At 41.3% G+C, this 24,310-nt stretch overlaps 1 protein-coding gene across 7 annotated transcripts in view; it reads right to left on the reverse strand.

Moving 5' to 3' along the window:
* Positions 1 to 24,310, reverse strand: part of CEP128 (centrosomal protein 128) — a 418,732-nt gene that overhangs the window by 278,499 nt on the left and 115,923 nt on the right. For all 7 annotated transcript variants that reach the window (XM_050953220.1, XM_050953226.1, XM_050953223.1 and 4 more), the window contains 2 exons: positions 18,606 to 18,956; positions 3,352 to 4,002 (listed from right to left, as the gene is read on the reverse strand). In XM_050953220.1, coding sequence (XP_050809177.1) covers positions 3,352 to 4,002; positions 18,606 to 18,956 — 1,002 coding nt within the window. The remainder of the gene's footprint in view (positions 1 to 3,351; positions 4,003 to 18,605; positions 18,957 to 24,310) is intronic.

A 24,310-nucleotide genomic window follows, 5' to 3' on the forward strand; every position in this document is an offset into this window, starting at 1 on the left:
AGACACTAGTAGTGATTACATAATTAAGGTAGCATTGCAATTTCTATTTAAAATAGAACTAAAAGCCTACTACTTCTGCAGCACGGGAGCCCTTCAAGAATTGATGCTTCAGCGCAGAGACAGTGGGCTCCTCCTAACCACAAGTCTCACATGCACACACTCCAGCCTGCGCCACGCCAGGTTCCCTCATATATACACACAACATTCCCCATGCACCACTGCCTCTCCTGCTACACACAAACTACTATTCACTACTCCTGCTACTCACTCCCCATTTATCTAACACACCATACAACAGCTCCATGGAAGCCAAAGGGGATGGAGGAGGGAGAAAGGAGGAAGAGGTCAGTAGTTAAGTCGGAGGAGCACAGGAGGGAATAGCAAGAATGTGAAGGATGCTGGTAAAACTGGATTCTGCAGAGGCAGCATGAAAAAATTAAGTTTTTGTTCTATTCAGGTTCTTATACCAAGCCTCTTACTACAATATCTGTACTGTGGGTTTAAGCTGCCTGAATTGAGGAATACAGTCATCAGGAGCTCCGTTCTGAGGAATTTACCACCTAGAACACTCATACACCTCTTCTCTCTGCTCCCTCCATTAACAGTCATCTACCTATTTTAAGGTTTTATACTGCTATCTATCACTAATATCTGAACACCTTCCATGTCAAAAAACACTTAAGCATAACTTTCAAAATTTGGTACAGCAAGTGTTAACCATATACCTCAATGTACCATCAATTCAAATTTCTAAGCAAAGAAAAAAACATCCATTTCCAACTACTCCACATGGCTAAAGTTAGAAGTTGCACACTGTGTATAAAGAAAGAAGGAACCATGTGTGTTACAGGAGGTTGATGAGCAGGAGCGGTGCTAGGGTTTTTGGCGCCCTAGGTGGGGGTCCTTCCACGTCCCTGGTCGTTGTCGGCAATTCTGCAGTGGGGGGGTCCTTCCGCACTCCCGATCTTCGGGGCACTTCAGCAGCGGGTCCCGGAGCGAGTGAAGGACCTGTCGCAGAATTGCCGAGGAAGACCTAGAGCGCGGAAGGACCCTGTCATAAACAGATAGCTAAGGGTTAATGTCTCTTACACCTGGAAAGAAGTACCTGAAACATCTGACCAGAGGACCAATCAGGAAACCAGACTTTTTCAGATCTGGGTGGAGGGAAGTTTGTGTGTGAGTCCTTTGTTCTTTGGTCTTCTGCCTGTACTCTCTCGGCTATGAGAAGTGATTTTTTCTGTCTCCTGCCTTTCTAATCTTCTGTTTCCCAGTTGTAAGTACAAAAGATCAGATAGTGATTTATATGGTTTTTTTTGTATTTACATGTCTATAGTTGCTGGAGTGCTTTGAATTGTATTCTTTTTGAATAAGGCTGTTTATTCAATATTCTTTTAAGCAATTGACCCTGTATTTGTCATCTTAATACAGAGAGACCATTTTTATGTGTTTTTCTTTCTTTTTATATAAAGCTTTCTTTTTAAGACCTGTTGGAGTTTTTCTTTAGTGGGGAACTCCAGGGAATTGAGTCTGTGCTCACCAGGGAATTGGTGGGAGGAAGAAGTCAGGGGGAAATCTGTGTGTGTTAGATTTACTAGCCTGACTTTGCATTCCCTCTGGGTGAGAGGGAAAGAGAGATTAGCTCTCGGTAATTCTGTTTTCCAGGACTGGGAACGGGGAGGGTGGAGTCCCTCTGTTTAGATTCACGGAGCTTGCTTCTGTGTCTCTCTCCAGGAACACCTGGAGGGGGGAAGGGAAAAGGTTTATTTCCCTTTGTTGTGAGACTCAAGGGATTTGGGTCCTGGGGTCCCCAGGGAAGGTTTTTGGGGGGACCAGAGTGCCCCAAAACACTAATTTTTTGGGTGGTGGCAGCTTTACCAGGTACAAGCTGGTAACTAAGCTTGGAGGTTTTCATGCTAACCTCCATATTTTGGACGCTAAGGTCCAAATCTGGGACTAGGTTTATGATAGACCCCCCCGCTGCCGAATTGCAACCGAGGATGGCAAAATGCCGCCCCCCCAAATCCTGGTGCCCTAGGCGACCGCCTAGGTCGCCTAAATGGAATCACTGGCCCTGTTGATGAGGGTAAGGTTACTTGGAGTAGGCAAAATCAGGGTTGTAGGTTATAAAAGGTAGCTGAAGATTTAACTCGGAATGTCCTAGATTTTTATGGTTGCATTGATAGAATATTCATTTAAGAGGCCTATTTTTGTTTTTTACCAAAAAAATACTCAGTTTGGGAAGAGTATGTTTAGGTTTAATGTACTACATGTTTCAGACATATCCCTTACCCAGAACAGCTTACTGTCTACAAACTATTTTGTAAACCACTGTGTACACTGGTAGTACTACAGAAATGCGTATTAATAAATACAAACTATTATTATCCTACACTAGTTTACACTAATAAAAATGTAATAGATGACTGATCATATAGATGTACAGTCAAATGTTGAAAATTAATAAGGCTATTCAGAGTATTCATTTCAGTTTAAATACTCTTAGGTTTTATTCAGATCAGTTTTATTAAATATAAAATGCTTTTGTTTTCTTCCTTTTTAATCATATAGCCTGGAGTCAGCAGCAAATGAGTTGCACTAAAAATGTGAACTTGTTTCTAAATAAATTTAACAGTCTGTTTCATAAAATATTTGTATAGTACAGTTATTGGGTAGGGGTTTTTTCTGTAAATGATATGGAAATTGTACACTCTGGAAACGATTTAAAATACAAGGAGTCATTAAAACTAACCTTTGCAAATTCAACATGCTACTATGATTCATATTCAGAAACTGTTCCTGGAGTGCCTCTGATGCTATTTCAGCTATTGTGCAATACACACACTTACAGAAATGCAGCATTTCTGGAACATATGTCCATAGTATAGCAGGGGTAACAGTTAAAAAGACAGTAGTCAGAGAGGTTAGCATCAAAGTGTTAGAACTCCAATGCTTTACACGCCCTGTTCTACGCAGTCAACAATCTAATTTACCAAAGTTACTGTTGTACTAATGAGGTCTTTTGTCTTAAAGCTACTACGGACACAATAGGGCTTCACCCAGATCTTTCAACCTATATACTTCTGAAACATGTTCTGTTTTAGGTTATCATTTATTGTCACGTCTACCTTTACTGGAACTCCAGAATTCTTCTTAAAAGGCTTCCTGGAGAAGCGGTCCCTGATTTGCTATAATCCATTTCAACCAGACTAAATATGCATAAACCCCATTATTGTTAGTTTTATCTTTTCTTCAGTGCTCAGAAATCTAAAAAGATCTTTAAAAGTTCATGCTTTTTAACTTCATCACCTAATAGAAAAAAAATTCAACAGCAGAATTATTCAGCAAAGTTACCTTCAGCCTCCTAATGTGGTTCTCTGTCTCATCCTTTTCTTGCCTAAAGAGCTTCATCAGCTCTTGAACATTTCTCTCATGCTTTGTTTTCACATTCTTCAACTCTGACCTAAGATCTGCCAGCTCCTGCTGGTGAACATCTCTCTCCATCTTCAGCTGCCAGCTAGTTGTAGTCATCTCTTCTTGCTTAGACTCCTGATGTTTTTGAAGGTCTGAAAAGTTCTTGAGAATCTCTTTCTTGACTTTTTCTTCTTCTGCTATTCTGTTTGTCAGCTCTGCCCGAATAGCACTTAAGTTTTTTATATCTTCTTGCATCTCTAAGAATCTTTCCTGATCTTTTTCATTGATCATGTTAGCTGTTTCAAGCTCTTCCTCTAAACGTTCTTTTTCATTTCTAATCTGGTTCTGTACCAGGATCTGCTTTTGCAACTCACTCTCCAGTTTATTTGCTTTATCGTGGACTTCCCTGATCTCTTGCTCAAGAACTATCTGTTGAGACTTGGTTTCACTGAGCTTCACCTCCTTACAATGGAGTTCCTCTTCTTGCTGGGCCCTCTTTGTAAGCACATCACTCAGCTCCTTGCGAAGGTTTTCTATTTGATGTATAGCAGAGAGAAGCTGAGCCTTCAGGTCATCCTTCTCTTTAAGGACCTAGGAAATATGAAAAAAAGAAAAAAACACAAAAACAACCCCTAAAAATTCATTAGATCAAAATTTGGTGAAAACTATGCTGTTTGGAAGCAAGAAACAAACTTTGTACTGTGAGAACAGAAAATGTTTACAGATTATGGCCCTGATTCAAAGGTACTTGTGAGTTTAGCTAACTTTAAACATGCAAGTAGTTAATGGGACTAATCAAAAGCTTAAGGATAGGCATGTGCTTAAGCAACTAACCGAACAGGGGCCAATTTGAGTCAGCCTTCCATTTTTCCCGTCCTCTTTGCTGTCTGAGATATACTGCTTTCTATGGGATAGTACTATGGAAGAAAGAGAAATAAACAAAGCAGAGAAACTACCTTACGGGCACCTGAATATTTATCCTTCAGTATTTTGGCTTGCCCAGGATGCTGTTTGACCAATAATTTTACACCATCCTGTTTCTTTTTCCAGTATCTGTTTGCATTATAAAATAATCTTTAAAAATTCCTTTCCCAAAGTATATGGGAACTTACAATACTTTCTGCTGCTAATCAGGAGTGTCACTATATTCATGGACCAAGACGAGGCAATGATAAGGGCCTGCAAGAGATTTTCCTATATTACATGATATCCACTAATGGATTTTTTAATTCTTTGACAGTAAACTATGCCGACTGTTTCCAAGGAGGCTACCAAATACTAGCACAAGAGTCTACTTATAAATAAACTTATTTTAAAATATCCCAAGACAAAAAACTATGTTACACTTAAAAGAAATTCAGACATGTTAAGATATTAATATATGGATTTAAAGAGAGTGTCAACCATAGCAGTTTTTATCTGGGAGTGCATCAGTGTTCTAGCCTTCCTAAAACTGCATGTTGACTGCAGGACTGTATTCAAGAACAACAATTTAGCACGTATCCTAAATTTTTTTCGAGTATTTAAACGGTGATTACTTGCATGAACTTTAAAAATATGTACATATATTTGTACGTTTTATATGTATTATACACTTTCTCATTGTTGAGACAATATATGAAAGCTAAGAAGAAAAAGAATAACAATTTAAAGATTCTAGAAAATGAAACAACATCACGTGGAAGGCTAACCACATGGCCAACACGTTAACAAACTATCCTGATAACTCAGCAGAAAAGGGAAGTGGGGAAGCCTGCTACAACCAACATTCAAATGAAGCTTGTAAATATTTGGAAAAACTCAGATAACTGCAAATTGTGTTCACAATTCAAGTTTGATATTTTTCAGTCATCACTTTCAACGAATCTATCAAAAGCAAGGACTTCATGCTGTATTTTTAAAATATCACCGTTTATCTGAGACACTAGATTATTGTGTCTGTAAATTTTTAAAAATGCCCAAATTATTTTCAGCTAGTTCCCTGAACCTCATGATAAATGCTGTATTTAGGTTTCTCAAACCCTCAGATGCAAAGTGTGTGTGCTGCTATTTTAAAAATATATATACAATAAGATATTTGTGTTTTGTTCCCAAAATGACATGCAGTTTATTTTATATTATATATCCACTAGTAAGAAGTTTTTTTCAGATGTCACACACATCTGTCAAATCTGTTAGCAAGGTGCTGATTGAATCTTGTTTTCCACATTAGAAGTTAACAGATTTTTAAATAAGGATAAAAACATACCAATACCATTTAGCATTTTTCTGCATCTTTAATGGGAAAAATTTAAAACTTAAAAGACAAAAATTCAATTCAAACAACCTTAAATACAGTATCTGTAGGAAGATTCAATCTCATTACAGCACTATTTGAGTTGCCATCACAAAGACTGTGTTCATCTATCCTTTTATACTAGGGATCGGCAACTTTTGGCACGCGGCTTGCCAGGGTAAGCACCCTGGTGGGCCGGGCCAATTTGTTTACCTGCCACGTCCTCGGGTTCAGCCAATCGCGGCTCCCACTGGCTGCGGTTCGGCACTCCAGGCCGCGGTTCGGCACTCCAGGCCAATGGGGGCGGCGGGAAGTGGCAGCCAGCACATCCCTCAGCCCATGCCGCTTCCCGCAGCCCCCTTTGACTTGGAACGGCAAACCGCGGCCAGTGAGAGCTGTGATTGGCCGAAAACACGAGGAAGTGGCAGGAAAACAAACCGGCCCGCCAGGGTGCTTACCCTGGTGAGCCGTGCGCCAAAGATTGCCAAACCCTGATTTATACAAAAACTAGTTTGGTGGGCTTGTAACTGAGCTTCAAAACCTCTTTCCTTCCTTTTTTTTTTTTTTTTTTTTTACACATGTATTCAACTCCCATGCTGTCTGTTCTTCACCTTTTGTTCCACCTCGGTCCTTATTTTAAAATATCAAAACATACATTATTCACTTTCTATACAATTCATGCTATCTTTGTTTTAACCCTCATCCTTCCTTTTGCTAATGTTTTCCTTTGTCTAGATTACGTGTTCTACATTGTTTTACTTTAAATTTTTAAGATTCTCAGGATAGGGGAATTTTTTTTAAATTTGAATAAAGCACTATCCTATTGTGCTTTATAAATGTAAATAATAATTGTAATACCTAGTTATTGCTGTTCCTCAATAGATTTCAGTGTTTTACAAAGGAGGCAAATATCATTATCCCCATTTTACAGATGGGAAAACTAAAGCATACAGGTTAATGGCTTGCCCAAGGTCACCCAACAGGTGAGCGGCAGAGCCAGGAACAGAAATCAGGTTTCCTGAGTCTCAATCCATTGCTCTATTCTCTATACCACACTGTATGATGCTATTTTGTACAAGACATGGCATCAGGACTCTGGTCTAACGGTTACAGTGGGGAACTGGTAATTTGATTCTCCAATTGACTTGTGACCCTAAGCAATTCATTTAGCATTTCCAGGTCACAAAGTTTCTCCAGCTATAAAATTGGAATACTACTTTCCTCACAGAACTGTTGATTAGCATGTATAAAGCCGCTTTAAAACCTTCATATGACTGGCGCTACAAGTATTACAGTACCTGTACAGTATTTTGATGGAGCACTAGCAACAGCTATAGTCAAGTTTGCCAAAGTGTTTCCAAACATTCATAATTTTCTGAAAGTTTCAGCTTTTGAAGAGAAATTTTCTAGGTCAAAGGTGTAGGGCTTTTTTAGACCATTTGGAAAGGCTTAGCTGCCTTTAGTACAAGGAAAGTAAAGTAAGTGAGAGTTGTTGGGTGACCATCTTTTTCGGAAAATCTACCTATTTATGTAGATATCTACATATGCATTTCAGAGCCTAACTTTAGGTAGTCTTTTTTTTCTGTTTTTTTGTTTTTTAATTTTGGACAAAATGCTGACATTTTGACAGGAAATACCTCTCTCCAGAGAAGGTTGCCTTATTCTTCTGTGGAAACTTGGTTCTATGGAAATTTTTAAAATTTATGCATTCTCAGAATAACTACTAAAAAACAGCCAGGAAATGCCTGTTAAGATTGCATGAAGAATATTTACTCCATCTATATATATATTACATTGCTGTCTTTAATGACATATGTGCATGCACAAAAGCTCCATCTTATATTATTTTTCAAAACCTCCAAAACAGCTTAAAAAGTATTTACAACTTTGTAAGTTTCATCTTGTATAGTGCACAGGGCTCCTTGTGATTTATACAAGAGACTTTCATAGGTCTTTCTAGCACACACAATATAATACACATGTAATATATGTGTCTACGGTTATGGGCAAACAGTACAACACAGAGAAAGTGTGTGTGTTGAGATACTGCAAGGCCAAAGGGCAGCAGGAGAGTGTTCAATGGGAGCTATATAAGCCCCAGGATGATCAGGGCCTTATTACCTGTTGACTTAGGAGAGGTTGCTACAGGTTAATTAGAGCACCTGGAGCCAATTAAGACCATGCTAGAGACCTAATAAAAAAAGCCTATTCAGTCAGACAGAAGGGAAGGAGAACTGACTGTAGTTTGGAGGAGTACCAGAGGAAGAGAAACCCTTCCCAAGCAGAGCAGAGGGACTCCGCCAGCATAGAGGACCAAGAGAAACCCTGCTGAAGGAGCTGGGACCTGGAGTTGGGGGCAGACCTGGGTCCCTTCCCGGCTCCCCTTTTCTCCCCCACCAGGGCACTAGTGGAGCCATCGATGCCCAAGAATAAGGGCAAGGGGCAGCACCATACCAAGGAAAAGCACAGGACCCACCACAATAGTGTCGGCCATTTGCCACAGTGTTCATACTAATGATTGTATTGTAATGTACACATACAACAGGAAAGAGTTAAAGTTCTATGTGCAATCTTTGATCTGGCATTTCCTCAACTTTAAATGTTAGGCTGAACCCATCCAACCTTAACATTCTGTTAAAGTGGTTTGCTGATGGACCAAATGTGGTTTGATCACATTTCAATTATTTCACGTTACACATTTTTTTTCTACTTTTATTATTCAAAACACATTTTACTGAGACCAATATTGGGCTCTGAGGTAGCACTGAGCATTCTCTGTGTCAGGTGCTTGGTTGGCTGGTTCCTGCTCACAAGCTCAGGGTCTAACTGATATCCATATGGGGGTGGGGGGGTTGGTCTTCTGCAGCGTGCAGCTGTGGGTCACTCGCCAGAATTATTTGGGTGTATCTTATAATCACTTGCCTGTCATTGGGAGGACCTGGAGCACTAGTGCACCTCAGTCCATCTTCTTCTCTGCCTCCGGCACATAACAGTCTACATTTCTGTGAGTTGTAATACTTTGGTTTAATTTTGGTTTGGAGGTTAAGATGAGGATGCTGGGTGGCCTGTGATATACAAGATGTCAGACTGGATGATCTCGTGGTCCCTTCTGCCCTTAAACTCCATTACTCTATAATTGCAATTACAATGCTAATTTTTCAGCCAATTACTGAAAGATAAAAATTTCATTAATGATAGCACTCTAAACCTGTAATCACAGCCTCCTTGGGTTGCAATCCCACCAGCACTGAGAAGTTGCATAGAGTGAGATGACGATGAAAACTTTGAAGAGAGAGCTCCAACAAAAATCCCAAGTGCTGCAAGAATTTGTGCTGTTGACTCAAGAGGCAGTGCTGCTCCTTCTAAATCAGCCACCAATCCCACAAAATAAGGGAAGCTATACTGCTATCTTTTAGATGAGACATAAAACCAAGGTCTAGTGTACTCAGCCATAACTCTCTAGCCTGTACTCCTAGAATTTCTTACCATCATTACCACCAGTAAGAGCTCCAATGAAGACCAGACACCACTATTATAATCAGAGTCATCTAACTCTGCTCAGAGCATTCTTGTCCAGCACCACCAGCTATTTCAGAAACAGAGTATTCAATCCTCTCTCCAAACTGCTTGAATAAAGGATGTTCAAACTCCACTAAAAACAACAGAAAAAATTCTGTGACATGCTGCAAGATCCTACCAAAGCCCACTAGCCAACACCTCCAGAGTTTCATTCAGTATGGCCTTATGCAGATCCTAACATTAGTTAGACAGTGAAAAAACCCACATTGTACCACTCACATATGACAAAGACACAACACAGAGCTGAGTGTAATGCACATGGCTAGTTGCAACACAGTCCATATGGACTTGTATCTTCCCTAGAAGAATCACACATGTTGACCAGAAAGGATGACAAAACAGAACTTCAAAGAACAAGGCAGCCCTCAGAGCAGATAAGCAATTACCAAAACCATCCTCTATGTTACATTCTGCCTTCATAAAAAAACTCCTCTGTAGTTTCAAAGTATTCTCTGCCTCTCCTCTCGCTTTAATACTGTATTATGTTAATGATGCAGACTGATTTGGGGGTGGGAGGGGAGTAAACATGTTTTGGCAGTGTTAGCAACTCAAATATTGGAGCATAACCTAATTTACAACTGTCAAAAAGTGAAACTGATTAGTTCCATTTCCCCATCTAAACTGTGCACAGAAGTGCAAAAGGAAAAACAACATTAGTGGTGAAAAGTTTTTTTGTTTTGTTTTGTTTTCTGCTTTCACAAGCTAAGGTGCTGTTAACAAATCATTTATTAGAAAGGAGACTGCAAGGCTTAGAGCATAAGTACTTAATATGGAATCATAAGAACAGCCACACTGGATAAGACTAGTCCAATATCCTGTCTTCCAACAGCAGCCAATGCCAGGTTCCCCAGAGGGAATGAACAGAACAGGTAATCATCAAGTGATCCATCCGCTGTCGCCCATTTCAAACTTCTAGCAAACAAAGGCTAAGGATACCATCCATGCCCATCCTGGTTAATAGCCATTGATGGACCTATCCTCCATGAACTTATCTAGTTCTTTTTTGAACCCCATTATAGTCTTGGCCTTCATACCATCTTCTAGCAAGGAATTCCACAGGCTGACCATGTGTTGTATGAAGAAATATTTCCTTTTGTTTCTTTAAAACCTGCTGCTTATTAATTTCATTTGGTGACCCCTAGTTCTTGCATTATACAAAGGAGTAAATAACACTTCCTTATCTACTTTTTCCACACCAGACATGATTTTATAGACTTCAATCATATGCCCCCTTAGTCAGCTCTTTTCCAAGATTAAAAGTCCCAGTTTTATTAATCTCTCCTCATATGGAAGCCGTTCCATACCCCTAATCATTTTTGTTGCCCATTCCTGAACCTTTTCCAATTCCAATATATCTTTTTTTGAGATGGAGGGACCACATCTGCACACCAAATTCAAGATGTGGGCCTATCTAAGTACACTATATCCACTGGATCCCCCCTGTGCACATGCTTGATGTATATAGAAGCAATATGATATTTTCTGTCTTACTATCTATCCCTCTCTTAATGATGTCCAACATTCTGTTCGCTTTTTTGACTGCCACTGCACATTGAGTGGATATTTTCACAGAACTATCCACAATGACTCCAAGATCTTTTTCTTGAGTGGCAACAGCTAATCAGACCCAATCATATTATACGTATAGTTAGGATTAGGTTTTCCAATGTGCATTACTTCGCATTCATCAACATTGAATTCCATCTGCCATTTTGTTGCCCCATCACCTAATTTTGAGAGATCCTTTTGTAGGTCAACGCAGTCTGCCTCGGACTTAACTATCTTGCGTAGTTTTGTATCACCTGCAAATTTTGCTACCTCACTGTTTACCCCTTTTTCCAGATCATTTATGAATATGTTGAATAGAACTTGTCCCAGTACAGACCCTCGGGGACATCACTATTTACCTCTCTCTATTCTGAAAACTGACCATTTATTCCTACCCTTTGATTTCTATCTTTTAACGAGTTACTGATCAATGGAAGTACCTTCCATCTTATCCCATGATAGCTTACTTTGCTTAAGAGCCTTTGGTGAGGAACCTTGTCAAAGGCTTTCTGAAAATCTCAGTACACTATATCCACTGCATCCCCCTTGTCCACATGCTTGTTGACTCTTTCAAAGAATTCTAGTAGATTGGTGAGGCATGATTTCCCTTTACAAAAACCATGTCGACTTTTCCCCAACAAATTATGTTCATCTATGTATCTGACAATTTTGTTCTTTACTATAGTTTCAACCAGTTTACCTAGTACTGAAGTTAGACTTACCAGCCTGTAATTGCCGGAATCGCTTCTAGAGCTCTTTTTAAACATTGGTGTCACATTAGCTATCCTCCAGTCATATGGGAGCTGATTTAAATGATAGGTTACAAAGTACAGTTAGTTGAACTGAAATTTCACATTTGAGTTCCTTCAGAACTCTTGCGTGAATACCATCTGGTTCTGGTGACTTATTACTGTTTAGTTCATCAATTTCTTACAAAACCTCCTCCCATGACACCTCAATCTGGGACAGTTCCTCAGATCTGTCACCTAAAAAGAATGGCTCAGGTTTGGGAATCTCCCTCACATCCTCAGCCATGAAGACCAATGCAAAGAATTCATTTAGTTTCTCCACAATGGCCTTATCATCCTGGAGTGCTCCTTTAGACTCATAGACTCATAGACTCATAGGTCAGAAGGGACCAATCTGATCATCTAGTCTGACCTCCTGCACAAGGCAGGCCACAGAACCCCACCCATCCAATTTTATACAACCCCTATCCCAGGATTGAGTTTTTGAAATCCTCAAAAATGGTTTGAAGACCTCAAGCTGCAGAGACACCACCAGCAAGCGACCCGTGCCCCACGCTGCAGGGGAAGGCGAAAAACCTCCAGGGCACCTGCCAATCCGCCCTGGAGGAAAATTCCTTCCCGACCCCAAATATGGCGATCAGCTAAACCCTGAGCATGTGGGCAAGAGTCACCAGCCAGCACCCAAGAAGGAGTTCTCCGCAGCAACTCAGTACCCATCGCATGCAACATCTCCCCGCAGACCATTGAGCAGACCTGTCTGGTGGTAATTCAAGATCAATTGCCCAAATTAACGATCCTATCATAACATCCCCTCCATATATTTATCAAGCTTTGTCTTAAAGCCAGGAAAGTCTTTTGCCCCTACTACTTCCCTCGGAAGGCTATTCCAGAACTTCACTCCCCTAATGGTCAGAAACCTTCGTCTAATTTCAAGCCTAAACTTCCTAATATCCAGTTTATACCCATTCGTCCTCGTGGCTACATTAGTACTAAACTTAAATAATTCCTCTCCCTCCCTAACGTTAACCCCCTTGATATATTTATATAGGGCGAGCATATCCCCCCTCAGCCTTCTTTTGGCCAGGCTAAACAAGCCAAGCTCTTTGAGTCTCCTTTCATAAGGCAGTTTTTCCATTCCTCGGATCATCCTCGTAGCCCGTCTCTGAACCTGTTCCAGTTTGAATTCATCCTTCTTGAACATGGGACACCAGAACTGCACACAGTATTCCAGATGGGGTCTCACCAACGCCGTATACAACGGTACTAACACCTCCTTATCCTTGCAGGAAATACCCCGCCTGATGCATCCCAAAATCGCATTTGCTTTTTTAACAGCCGTATCACATTGGCGACTCATAGTCATCCTGCTATCAACCAGTACCCCAAGGTCCTTCTCTTCTTCCGTCGCTTCCAACTGATGCGCCCCCAACGTATATCCAAAATTCTTATTATTAGTTCCTAAATGCATGACCTTGCACTTCTCACTATTGTATTTCATCCTATTTCTATTACTCCAGTTTACAAGGTGGTTCAGATCTTCTTGAATAGCATCCCTGTCCTTCTCCGTGTTAGCAATACCCCCCAGCTTCGTGTCATCCGCGAACTTTATTAGCACATTCCCGCTCTTTGTGCCAAGGTCAGTAATAAAAAGGTTAAATAAGATCGGTCCCAAAACCGATCCTTGAGGGACTCCACTGGTGACCTCCTTCCAGTCCGACAGTTCACCTTTCAATACGACCCTCTGGAGTCTCCCCTTTAACCAGTTCCTTATCCACCTTACAACTTTCATATTCACTCCCAGCTTTTCCAATTTAACTAACAGCTCCCCGTGCGGAACCGTGTCGAACGCCTTACTGAAATCTAGGTAAATTATATCTACCGCATTTCCTTTATCTAAGTAATCCGTCACCTTCTCAAAGAAGGAGATCAGATTGGTTTGGCACGATCTACCTTTAGTAAATCCGTGTTGCAATTCGTCACAATTACCATTGACCTCTATGTCCTTAACTACTTTCTCTCTTAAAATTTTTTCCAAGACCTTACATACTACAGACGTCAAGCTAACAGGCCTATAATTACCCGGATCACTCTTTTTCCCTTTCTTAAAAATAGGAACTACATTAGCAATCCTCCAGTCATACGGCACAACACCCGAGATTATCGATCGCTTAAAAATTCTCGCTAACGGGCTCGCAATTTCACGCGCCAGTTCCTTTAATATCCTCGGGTGGAGATTGTCCGGGCCCTCCGACTTCGACCCATCGAGCTGTTCAAGTACGGCCTCTACCTCAGTTGCAGTAATATCCACTTCCATATCCACATTCCCGTTTATCATCCCTCCATCATCGCAAGGTTCCTCACTAGTCTTATTAAAAACCGAGGCAAAGTACTTGTTTAGATGTTGGGCCATGCCTAGGTTATCCTTAACCTCCATTCCATCCTCAGTGTATAGCGGCCCCACTTCTTCTTTCTTTGTTTTCTTCTTATTTATGTGGCTGTAGAACCTTTTACTATTGGTTTTGATTCCCTTTGCAAGTTCCAGTTCAATGCGGCTTTTAGCCTTCCTCACCTTATCCCTACATGTTCTGACCTCAGCAAGGTAGCTTTCTTTACTGATCCTGCCTTCCTTCCACTCCCTGTAAGCTTTCCGCTTTTGTCTAATCCCCTCTCTGAGTTGCTTGCTCATCCAGTTTGGCCTGCAACTCCCGCCCATGGTTCTTTTCCCCTTTCTCGGGATGCAGGCTTCCGACAGTCTCCGCAGCTGCGACTTAAAGTAATTCCAGGCCTCCTCCACATTTAAATCCACTAATTCCTCCGTCCAATCCACTTCCCTAACTAATTTCCTTAACTCTTTAAAATTAGCCCTCGAGAAGTCGAAAACCCTAATCGCAGATCTACATTTGTTTATCCTTCCATCTAGTTTGAACTGAATCAGCTCATGATCACTCGAACCAAGGTTGTCCCCTACCACCATTTCTTCTACAAGGTCCTCACTGCTCACCAACACCAAGTCTAAAATGGCATCCCCTCTAGTAGGTGCTTCAACTACTTGATGAAGAAATCCATCCGCAATCACATCCAGAAAAATCTGACCCCTATTATTCGTGCAAGTACTCGTCCTCCAGTCTATATCCGGGAAGTTGAAGTCCCCCATAATCACACAGTTCCCCTTTGTGTTTACTTCATTAAAGACATTAAAGAGGTCTCTATCCATATCCCAATCCGATCCCGGCGGTCTGTAGCACACCCCAAGCACTATCTCAGGGGAAGCTCTAGTTGCTTTTTTACCCAGCGTGATTTTTGCCCAGACGGACTCCGTCTTATCCATTCCATCGCATCTTATTTCGCTACATTTAATTTCATCATTGATGTACAAGGCTACTCCCCCACCTTTGCCTTTCTTCCTGTCTTTTCTGAACAGCACATAGCCTTCAATACCCGTGCTCCAGTCATGAGTACTATTCCACCAGGTTTCGGTAATCCCTATAATATCCGGCTTCACTTCCTGCACGAGTAACTCCAGTTCCTCCATCTTGTTACCTAGGCTCCTCGCGTTAGTGTACAAACCTTTTAATTTTCGGCGTTTGGCGTCAGTGACATTCTTTCCCCCGTCGTGCACAAACTGTCTGCCACCAGCATCACCCGTTACTCTGGTTTCTACTCCACTATTCCTCCTTGGATCAAATCTTGGGGCCGCAAGGGTATCCCCGCTCACTTTGTTTACTTCCCTCTCCAGGTTATGTTCTGGCGTGGAGATCTCCCGAACATTTCCCAACCATCTCCCCCAACTTTCTAGTTTAAAGCCCTCTTGATGAGGTCGGCGAGCCTCCATCCTAGAATCCTATTTCCCTCCTTGCTGAGATGAAGTCCATCGTGAGCAAACAGTTGTCTATCCGTAAACGCGTCCCAGTGACCGTACATCCCAAAGCCCTCCTTATAACACCACTCCCTGAGCCATCTGTTGATCGCCATAATCTTGTCCCTCCTTCGTCGCCCCGCTCTAGGAACCGGCAGAATCCCACTGAAGATCACCTGAGCCTCGATGTCTTTAAGCCTCTTCCCCAGTCTGAAATAGTCCTCCTTGATACAGTCCAGCGAGTAACTAGCCGTATCGTTTGTTCCCACATGAAGGATAATCAACGGATTTTTTCCCGCTCCCGCTAAGATCGTATTCAGGCTCAAGTCCACATCCTGTATCTTAGCCCCCGGCAGACAGCACACTCTTCTGTTCTCCCGATCCGGTCTAGTTACAGGCCTGTCTACTCTTCTCAGTAGAGAGTCTCCAATCACGTAGACTTGCCTTTTCCTGGTGACAATGCGATTCTCCGGTCTATCCCCCACAGCAGCTGGCCGTGATTCCTCCTGATTTGTATTCGACCTCACCATCCTCCTAGGGCTCGTACTTGATGTCGCCTCCACTGACTGCTCCCCTCCATCTGCAGGACTAGCTGCTTGCCTCTTCTTCCTTGCCGTTATTCCTTCAGCAGCCCGCTGTGTTCCATCTTCATTTCCCAACTCAGCAAACCTATTCCTGAGTTCTATTTGTCCATCGCTGGCCCGTCTTATCCTCTGTCTGGTTCTCCTAGTGACATGTTTCCACCGTCCACTTTCCTCACCCAACAGTCCCTCCTCAGAGTCCTTAGGTCCTGCTTCTGTCCGCTCGCCTGAGCTTGTCCCCTGTGCCTCATCATGTCTGTGTTCCATGATCTGCATAAATCCCCTTCTAAACTCAGCCAGAGTTTCCACTTGCATCTCCAGTCCCCTTACCTTTTCCTCCAGCAGCTCTATCAGACGACACTTCATGCAGATGAAACTCCTTTCAGGTGCTCCTTCTAGGACCATGTACATGCCGCAGCTGCCGCACCCAGTCATCCTCAGTGTGTCTGCACCTGCTGCCTCTGCCTCCATCGTAGCGCTGCAACTCTGTGCCTGGCAATCCACAGCTCACACCGCACCGCACGCCACCGACCAGCGCAGGGCTGCCTCTTCCCTGGTCTGCCTTCCCGGTTCCTCTGCCTTGGTCTCCCCTGCAACCTCCCCCTGGAAACTCCCACTGAAACTCCCCTGTTAGCCGCTCTGTTCGCCGCCTCCTGTGCCGCTGCAGCTGACTGTGCCGCTGCCTGAGTGCCTGGCTCCTTATATAGGACCCCTAATCAGGTAAGCCCCGCCCCCAACTCAGGGCTCAGCCTCGCTCTCAGCACACAGCCCCTAGCAGCCTGCACGCACACTCACTCACACACAAACACCACAAACTACAAAAACCACAAAAACCTGCTCCTCCAACAGCACTCCCACTGAAACTCCCCTGTTAGCCGCTCTGTTCGCCGCCTCCTGTGCCGCTGCAGCTGACTGCATCTCGATCGTCCAGTGGCCCCACTGGTTGTTTAGCAGGCTTCCTGCTTCTGATGTACTTAAAAAAAAAAACTGGTACTACTTTTGAGTCTTTGGCTAACTGTTCTTCACATTCTTTTTTTGGCTTTCCTAATATTTTTACACATAATTTGCCAGAGTTTATTCTCCTTTCTATTTTCCTCACTAGAGTTTAACTTCCACTTTTTAAAGGATCCCTTTTTGCATCTCACTGCTTCTTTTACTTTGTTTAGCTATGGTGGCACTTTTTTGGTTCTCTTACTATGTTTGGGAGTATACATTTAATTTGGTGTATACATTTAATTTGAGCCTTTATTATGGTGTCTTTAAAAAGTTTCCATGCAGCTTGCAGGGATTTCACTTTTGGCACTGTACATTTTAATTTCTGTTTCACTAACTTCCTCATTTTTGTGTAGTCCCCTTTTCTGAAATTATATGCTACAGTATTGGGCTGATGTGGTGTTTTCCCCGCCACAGAGATGTTAAGTTTAATTATATTATGGTCACTATTACCAAGCAGTCCAACTATATTCACCTCTTAGACCAGATCCTGGGCTCCACTCAAGACTAAATCAAGAATTGCCTCTCCTCTTGTGGGTTCCAGGACTAGCTACTCCAAGAAGCAGTCATTTAAGGTGTTAAGAAACTTTATCTCTGCATCCCGTCCTGAGGCGACGTACACAGGCAATATGGGGATAATTCCCCCATTATTATTGAGTTTTTTATTTTTGTACCCTCTCTAATCTACTGGAGCGTTTCACTGTCATTATCACCATCCTGGTCCGGTCGTCGGTAATATTTCCCTTCTGCTATATTCTTACTATTCGAGCATGGAATTACTATCGACATAGATTCCATGGTACAGGATGGTACATTTAAGATTTTTACTTCATTTGATTCTGTGCTTTCTTTCATATATAGTGCCATTCCTCCACCAGCACGACCTGTTCTGTCCTTCCGATATATTTCATACCCTAGTACCATTGTGTCCTATTGATCATCCTCATTGCACCAAGTTTCTGTGATACCTATTATATCAATAGCTTCATTTAATACAAGGCACTCTGGTTTATCCATCTTATTATTTAGATTTCTAGCATTGGTATATAAGCACTTTAAAAACTTGTCACTTTTTAGCTGTCTGCCATTACATGATGTAATTGAATGGGACTTTTTTCATTTGCTGTTTCTCATCAGATCCTACCCGTATTTTATCATCTTCCATTCTCTTCTCCTTACTAGGACATAGAGAATCTCCATTAATAGCTCCTCTCCTAAGTGATGCCTCTGTCTGACCCACATGCTCCTCTGCACCTGTCAGCTTTCCCCCAGCCCTTAGTTTAAAAACTGTTCAATGACCTTTTTAATTTTAAGTGCCAGCAATCTGATTCCTTTTTGGTTTAGACAGAGCCCCTCCTTCCTGTATAGGCTCCCCTTTTCCCAAAATTTCCCCAGTTCTTAATAAATCTAAACCCCTCCTTTTACTTCTAGGCTGAGAGTATGAATCCAGCGTAGGTCAACAGAAAGAAAGTCATTAAAATCTGCCAGCTGTTTTGTGGCCTATGTAAATTCACAGTGCAGTTGTTAGATGGCAAGTGCACATGTCACATCCTCATCTCTATTTCTAAAATAAAAAGGGAAAGGAGAGGAAAAAATAAAGGTGCTGCCCTTACCTGATTGCTCTTGTCCATTAGCTGATTGATGGTTTCATTCTGTTTCACCATATCACGTTCCAGTTTCTTATATTTCAGCTTCCAGTGTCGAATGGATTCCTGAGCTTTCACTTTCAACTCTTCTTTCTTCTTCTCGGTCTCTAGCCTAAGGGTCTCAGACTGCCTGAATTCAGCAAGGTACCGATCTGCTTCCTTAGCAGACTCTTCAAGTTGCTGGGCCAGCTCAGCAGTTTGGAGTTCAGTTTGCCTCCGTTCGCTCTCACAGGCCTTGTAGCAGCTCTGTATCTCCTTCAGCTGGTCCAGCATCCTTTGCTGCTGCTTCTCCCTGTTTTCCAAGTCAGATGTTAACACCTGTATACAAACACATTGTATTATAAAAGTACAGTCCTTAGGGATACACAATATGAAATAGTAGTAAAGCAACATACAGTGTAGTTTATGAATAAATCACTTTCCTATTTATAGATTACGTGCAACAACTTAGAAGATCATTGTAACTAAAGATGGAAAAACCTGTTATATCACAGAATACATCTCCCTGTAATGGCAACTCTTAGCACTCCAACAGAGGGTACAAACAGTACATTTACATTATCTTGAATTTTACTGTAAGTACCTGGAATCCAAACATTCCCCTTTCGGTGCTTAAAAACCTGGCTGAAGTTTTGTGACTCAGGCCAATATCTAATACTTAATCACAAGTCAAATATTCCCTCACCCAGCCACCTGTTCCTCAATGTTTCATTGGCAGACACAATTTTTTTTAAAAGGGTATTTTAAAAATGGATCTTGCTGTGAATTCTAGTATACAGCTAGCTAACCAGTATTTTTTTTAAATATATTTTTACAAACAATGAATAGCGCACAGCAATACTTTAGGACAGAAAGTAAAGAAGATTATGTAACTGAAACTGTTGTGGGAATTTAAGTAAATTGGAAGATTATTGGAGTTGCTATTCCTGCTCTTTCAAAATGCACTATGGGATTTTCAATAACTTCAGATGGCCAACATGCTGTGTTTATCTCCAGCAGCACAGCACCCCTTAAAACCAAACTGAGATATTGATTCAGTACTAACTCAGAAATAAGAATGCCAGCTACACAATCACCAGGACTTTTTGCAGCATATTTGGGTTATCCTTGTAGGTGTTCCATCTCTTATTCATATATTTCACTGAAGATCCCTCTGATAAAAATCTTAACAGTCTAGAATGTCATACCTAGAGGCCTACCTAATGTACACTATCTCAATGAAGTTCTGAAAACTACATAACTTTCTCATAGGGGCCAAATAATTATAGAGCAGGAAGCACACTAAGACAAGATCTATGCTTTCCTTCTATTTTAATTTTAATATAGAAGGTGAAAGAAAGAAATGCAATTTTAAACATCTTACATATTCTGACATTCATCACTCTATATATAAATGAGTCTGCAGTCTCTCCAATTTATACAAGCATCTTTCTGTATATTAAAGCTCCACAAATGCTTCATGAAAATAGCACGGGCAACAAAATGGCAGATGAAATTCAATAGTGATAAATGCAAAGTAATGCACATTGAAAAACCTAATCCCAACAACACATATAAAATGATGGGGTCTAAATTAGCTGTAACCACTCATGAGAGAGATCTTGGTGTCATTGTGGATAGTTCTCTGAAAATATCAACTCACTCAATTTGCAGAGGCAGTCAAAAAAAGCTAACAGAATGTTGGGAATCATTAGGAATTGGATAGATAAGAGAACAGAAAATATATTGCCTCTATATAAATCCATGGTACATCCACATCTTGAATACTGCATGCAGATGTGGTTGTCCCATTCCAAAAAAGGTATATTAGAATTGGGAAAAGATTCAGAAATGATTAAGGATATGGAACAGATTCCATATGAGCAGAGATCAATAAGACTGGGACTTTTCAGCTTGGAAAAAAGACGACTAAGGAGGTCTATAAAATCATGACTGGTGTGGAGAAAGTAAATAAGGAAGTGTTATTTACTCCTTCTGATATCGCATGAATTAGGGGTCACAAAATGAAATTAATAGGCAACAGATTTAAAACAAAAGGAAGTATTTTTTCACACAACACACAGTCAGCCTCTGGAACTCTTTGCCAGAGGATGTTGTGAAGGTCAAGATTATAACAGGGTTCAAAGAAGAATTAGATAAATTCATAGAGGATAGGTCGTTCAATGACTATTAGTCAGGATAGAAAGGGATGGTGGCCCTGGCCTCTGTTTGCCAGAAGCTGGTAATGGGTGACAGGAGATGGATTACTTGATGTTCTGTTCATTTCTTCTGGGGCACCTGGCATTGGCCACTGTTGGAAGACAGGATACTGGGTTTGATGGACTTTTGGTCTTTCCTAGTATGGCCATTCTTATGTTCTATTTATTAGCAGTAATTTTGCTTATGTACATGTAATCTTTGTTTTCCCCACTTTGGTGATGTTTGTAGAAACTTGATCTTTTAATGTTCACCCAATCTGGCTGCCTTCATGAGTCCAGAGGCAACTTTATGTACTAGAATTTTTGAACCTGGATTTTGAGACCTTCATCTCTTTTTCAGAGAGCAGCAGATGCTGAAAGAGTACTGGGGAGGCAATAGGCTCAGCTTCTAGAAAGAGAAGTCTGATTGTTATGACTCTACAGTTAACCCCACTAGCCAATACAATTGCAACACAGAGCCTCCAGAAGAAGCCATGACCTATTCCAGATGATAAAAGGGAGATGTTCAAGAATTATAAGAGGAGCCTTTCCATGCCCTCAGCAGGAAGGATTGCCATGCAAAAAGGGCATAAAGATGGGTAAAAAGAAAAGGATTATCCTTAAGGGTTCTCAGACTAATGTGTGCATGTCATCTCCTATGCTTCAGAACACCAAGAAGGAATTCCCCTGCTTCCCTCCAGGTACACAGTTATGCTACTGACCAAGCACATTATGGTGGAAAAGCGCGTTTGCCTTCATCCAAAACATTAGACATTGGCTGCTACCAGAAGTTGGATACCAGATTTGATGGATTATCCATCTACTTTGGTATGTGAAATTGTATGGTCCTGTGATGTGAAAGGCTGACTTTCAGAGGTGGGAGAGGCAGAACTACATTGGGCTAAGGAGAAATATAAACAACCATACATTTAATAAAAAAAATTACTATTAATTATCAACCATCTAATATTGTAAATTCTCTACTCACTAGTACTAAGATTTTATAACTTGTTATTTCCATCTGAATTCAAGTAAACACAGTCTGTCTGTATCTTATTGATATACCAGTCCAGTAAAGGTCATAAGCAAACCACAGGGCAACTATTAACTAGATGATCTCATAATATTGCTGATAAAAGCACCAAGATAATGATGCTTATTCCCAAGATTAACTAGATAAAGAAAAAGAAGACACAGTGCTATTTTATCTTGGTAAAATCCTGAGTCTTAAAGGATAGATGAAGTCAGTCTTGGATTCCAGGCTTTTCCAGCATCACTCTCTGAGAACACTGAACAAAGTAATTATCATTTTCTGGATTCATTTGATGACTATTTGCCCTATAAAAAGCCTTAAGTGGCCTGGAACCTACCTAAAAGAAATCCTCTCTCCTGACATCCTATCACAGCTGTAGTCAGTGAAGACACCCGAGAGGAAGCCCCACATTGAAGAAAGAGAGGTTTGCTAGCAGGGCATTCTACACTAAGGCCCCAGATCACTGTAACTTGCTTCTTCCACTGGCCTCTAATAGCCCATGTTTGTTAGCTTTCAGGGCACATTGTTTTTACTCCCTCACCTGTGAGGAGATGAGTGTTCAGTAGGGCTGGTTAGTGGTGGTGTGGGACTCGAGATTGTGTGGGCAGGTTGATAAGTTCTTTTTATATTTATACTCTTGCTGCATTACTTGATTTGACTGCCGGTAACTGAGGGGCCTTTTTCCTTATTAGTGTATTTTTAAAAAGTGATTGCCAGAGTGCACCGAGCATTGAATGTATGCTCTTTTATTGTTTGTAAAAAGAAAAGAAAAAAACATAAATATTGGTTAACCAGTCATTAAGAGGAGGAGAGCAGGTGCTAACAGCAACATCTCTTAACTATAGGCCTGCCTTTCTCAAACATAATTTTTCCCTCACTGTGTGCACATACAATTAACACTAGTAAGAGTTAGAGACTCTGAACAACCAAGCACTAGGCAAGGTATGGATTATGAAGTAGCAGTTTTCTACTCCTGAGATGCTGTAAGAACAGTGAATGAGAAAGGCAATGATTTGTTAATGGCATTGTCCAGACAGGTTAATAATTTACAAAACAGTAAGTATGAATGGTTTTAACTACTGTCTTTACCACAGGGCAAGAACCAAGTTAGAGGCAATGTATTTAGCCTCTTCTGGCAGAGTACATCATATAACTATTGAGCAACTCCTTCTGGCTAATCCAAAAGTAATACTGTCCGATTTCAGAGGAAGCAGCATTCAGTCTTCCTTTGCCAGAAGCAGGAGCTAGCCTAATGCAAGGTCTTGGGAGAGGAGAAAAATGATAAGTGGGTAAAAATGGAGAAAGCCCTAGAATCCCTCCTTCACCATCAAAACAGACTTGTCACCCTTATTTTACAATTGTCTTGACAACTAAACAAGATTACATTACTTTCTGCATTATTCTCTGGACATTCCTTGTAATGAGTATGAAGAGGCAGTGTGATCTAGTAAATAGGATACTGCACTGAAAGTCGACCTGGGTTCTAATCTCAACTGTACAAATGACCTGCTGTGTGACCTACAAGTATATTCCTTCTCTGTACCAGTTTTTCTCCTTGCACTCCTTGTCTGTGTTGTCAATTTAGATTGCAAACTCTTCCAGACAGTGACTGTCTTTCATTATGTATTTGTACAAGGATGAGAACAATGAGACGTGTATCTTAGTTGGGACCCCTAGCCACAACAGTAGTACAAATATTAAAATAATAAATAGGAATACCAAGCTAAGTCTTATATAAACATCAACAAAGTAAAATGGAAATGTGTCTACTGGTGAAAGTATAAATATAGAGTATCAGAGGGGTAGCCGTGTTAGTCTGGATCTGTAAAAGCAGCAAAGAATCCTGTGGCACCTTATAGACTAACAGACGTTTTGGAGCATGAGCTTTCGCGGGTGAATACCCACTTCGTCAGATGCATGTAGTGGAAATTTCCAGGGGCAGGTATATATATATGCAGGCAAGCTAGAGATAATGAGGTTAGTTCAGTCAGGGAGGATGAGGCCCTGTTCTAGCAGTTGAGGTGTGAAAACCAAAGGAGGAGAAACTGGTTTTGTAATTGGCAAGCCATTCACAGTTTTTGTTTAATTCTCAGCTGATGGTGTCAAATTTGCAGATGAACTGAAGCTCAGCAGTTTCTCTTTGAAGTCTGGTCCTGAAGTATTTTTGCTGCAGGATGGCCACCTTAAGGTCTACTGTAGTGTGGCCAGGGAGGTTGAAGTGTTCTCCTACAGGTTTTTGTATATTGCCATTCCTAATATCTGATTGTGTCCATTTATCCTTTTCCGTAGCGACTGTCCAGTTTGGCCGATGTACATAGCAGAGGGGCACTGCTGGCATATGATAGCATATGTTACATTGGTGGAGGTGCAGATGAATGAACCGGTGATGGTGTGGCTGATCTGGTTAGGTCCTGTGATGGTGTCGCTGGTGTAGATATGTGGGCAAAGTTGGCATCGAGGTT

Source organism: Gopherus flavomarginatus, chromosome 5, assembly GCF_025201925.1.
Source record: "Gopherus flavomarginatus isolate rGopFla2 chromosome 5, rGopFla2.mat.asm, whole genome shotgun sequence".
Classification (NCBI taxonomy): Eukaryota; Metazoa; Chordata; order Testudines; family Testudinidae; genus Gopherus; species Gopherus flavomarginatus.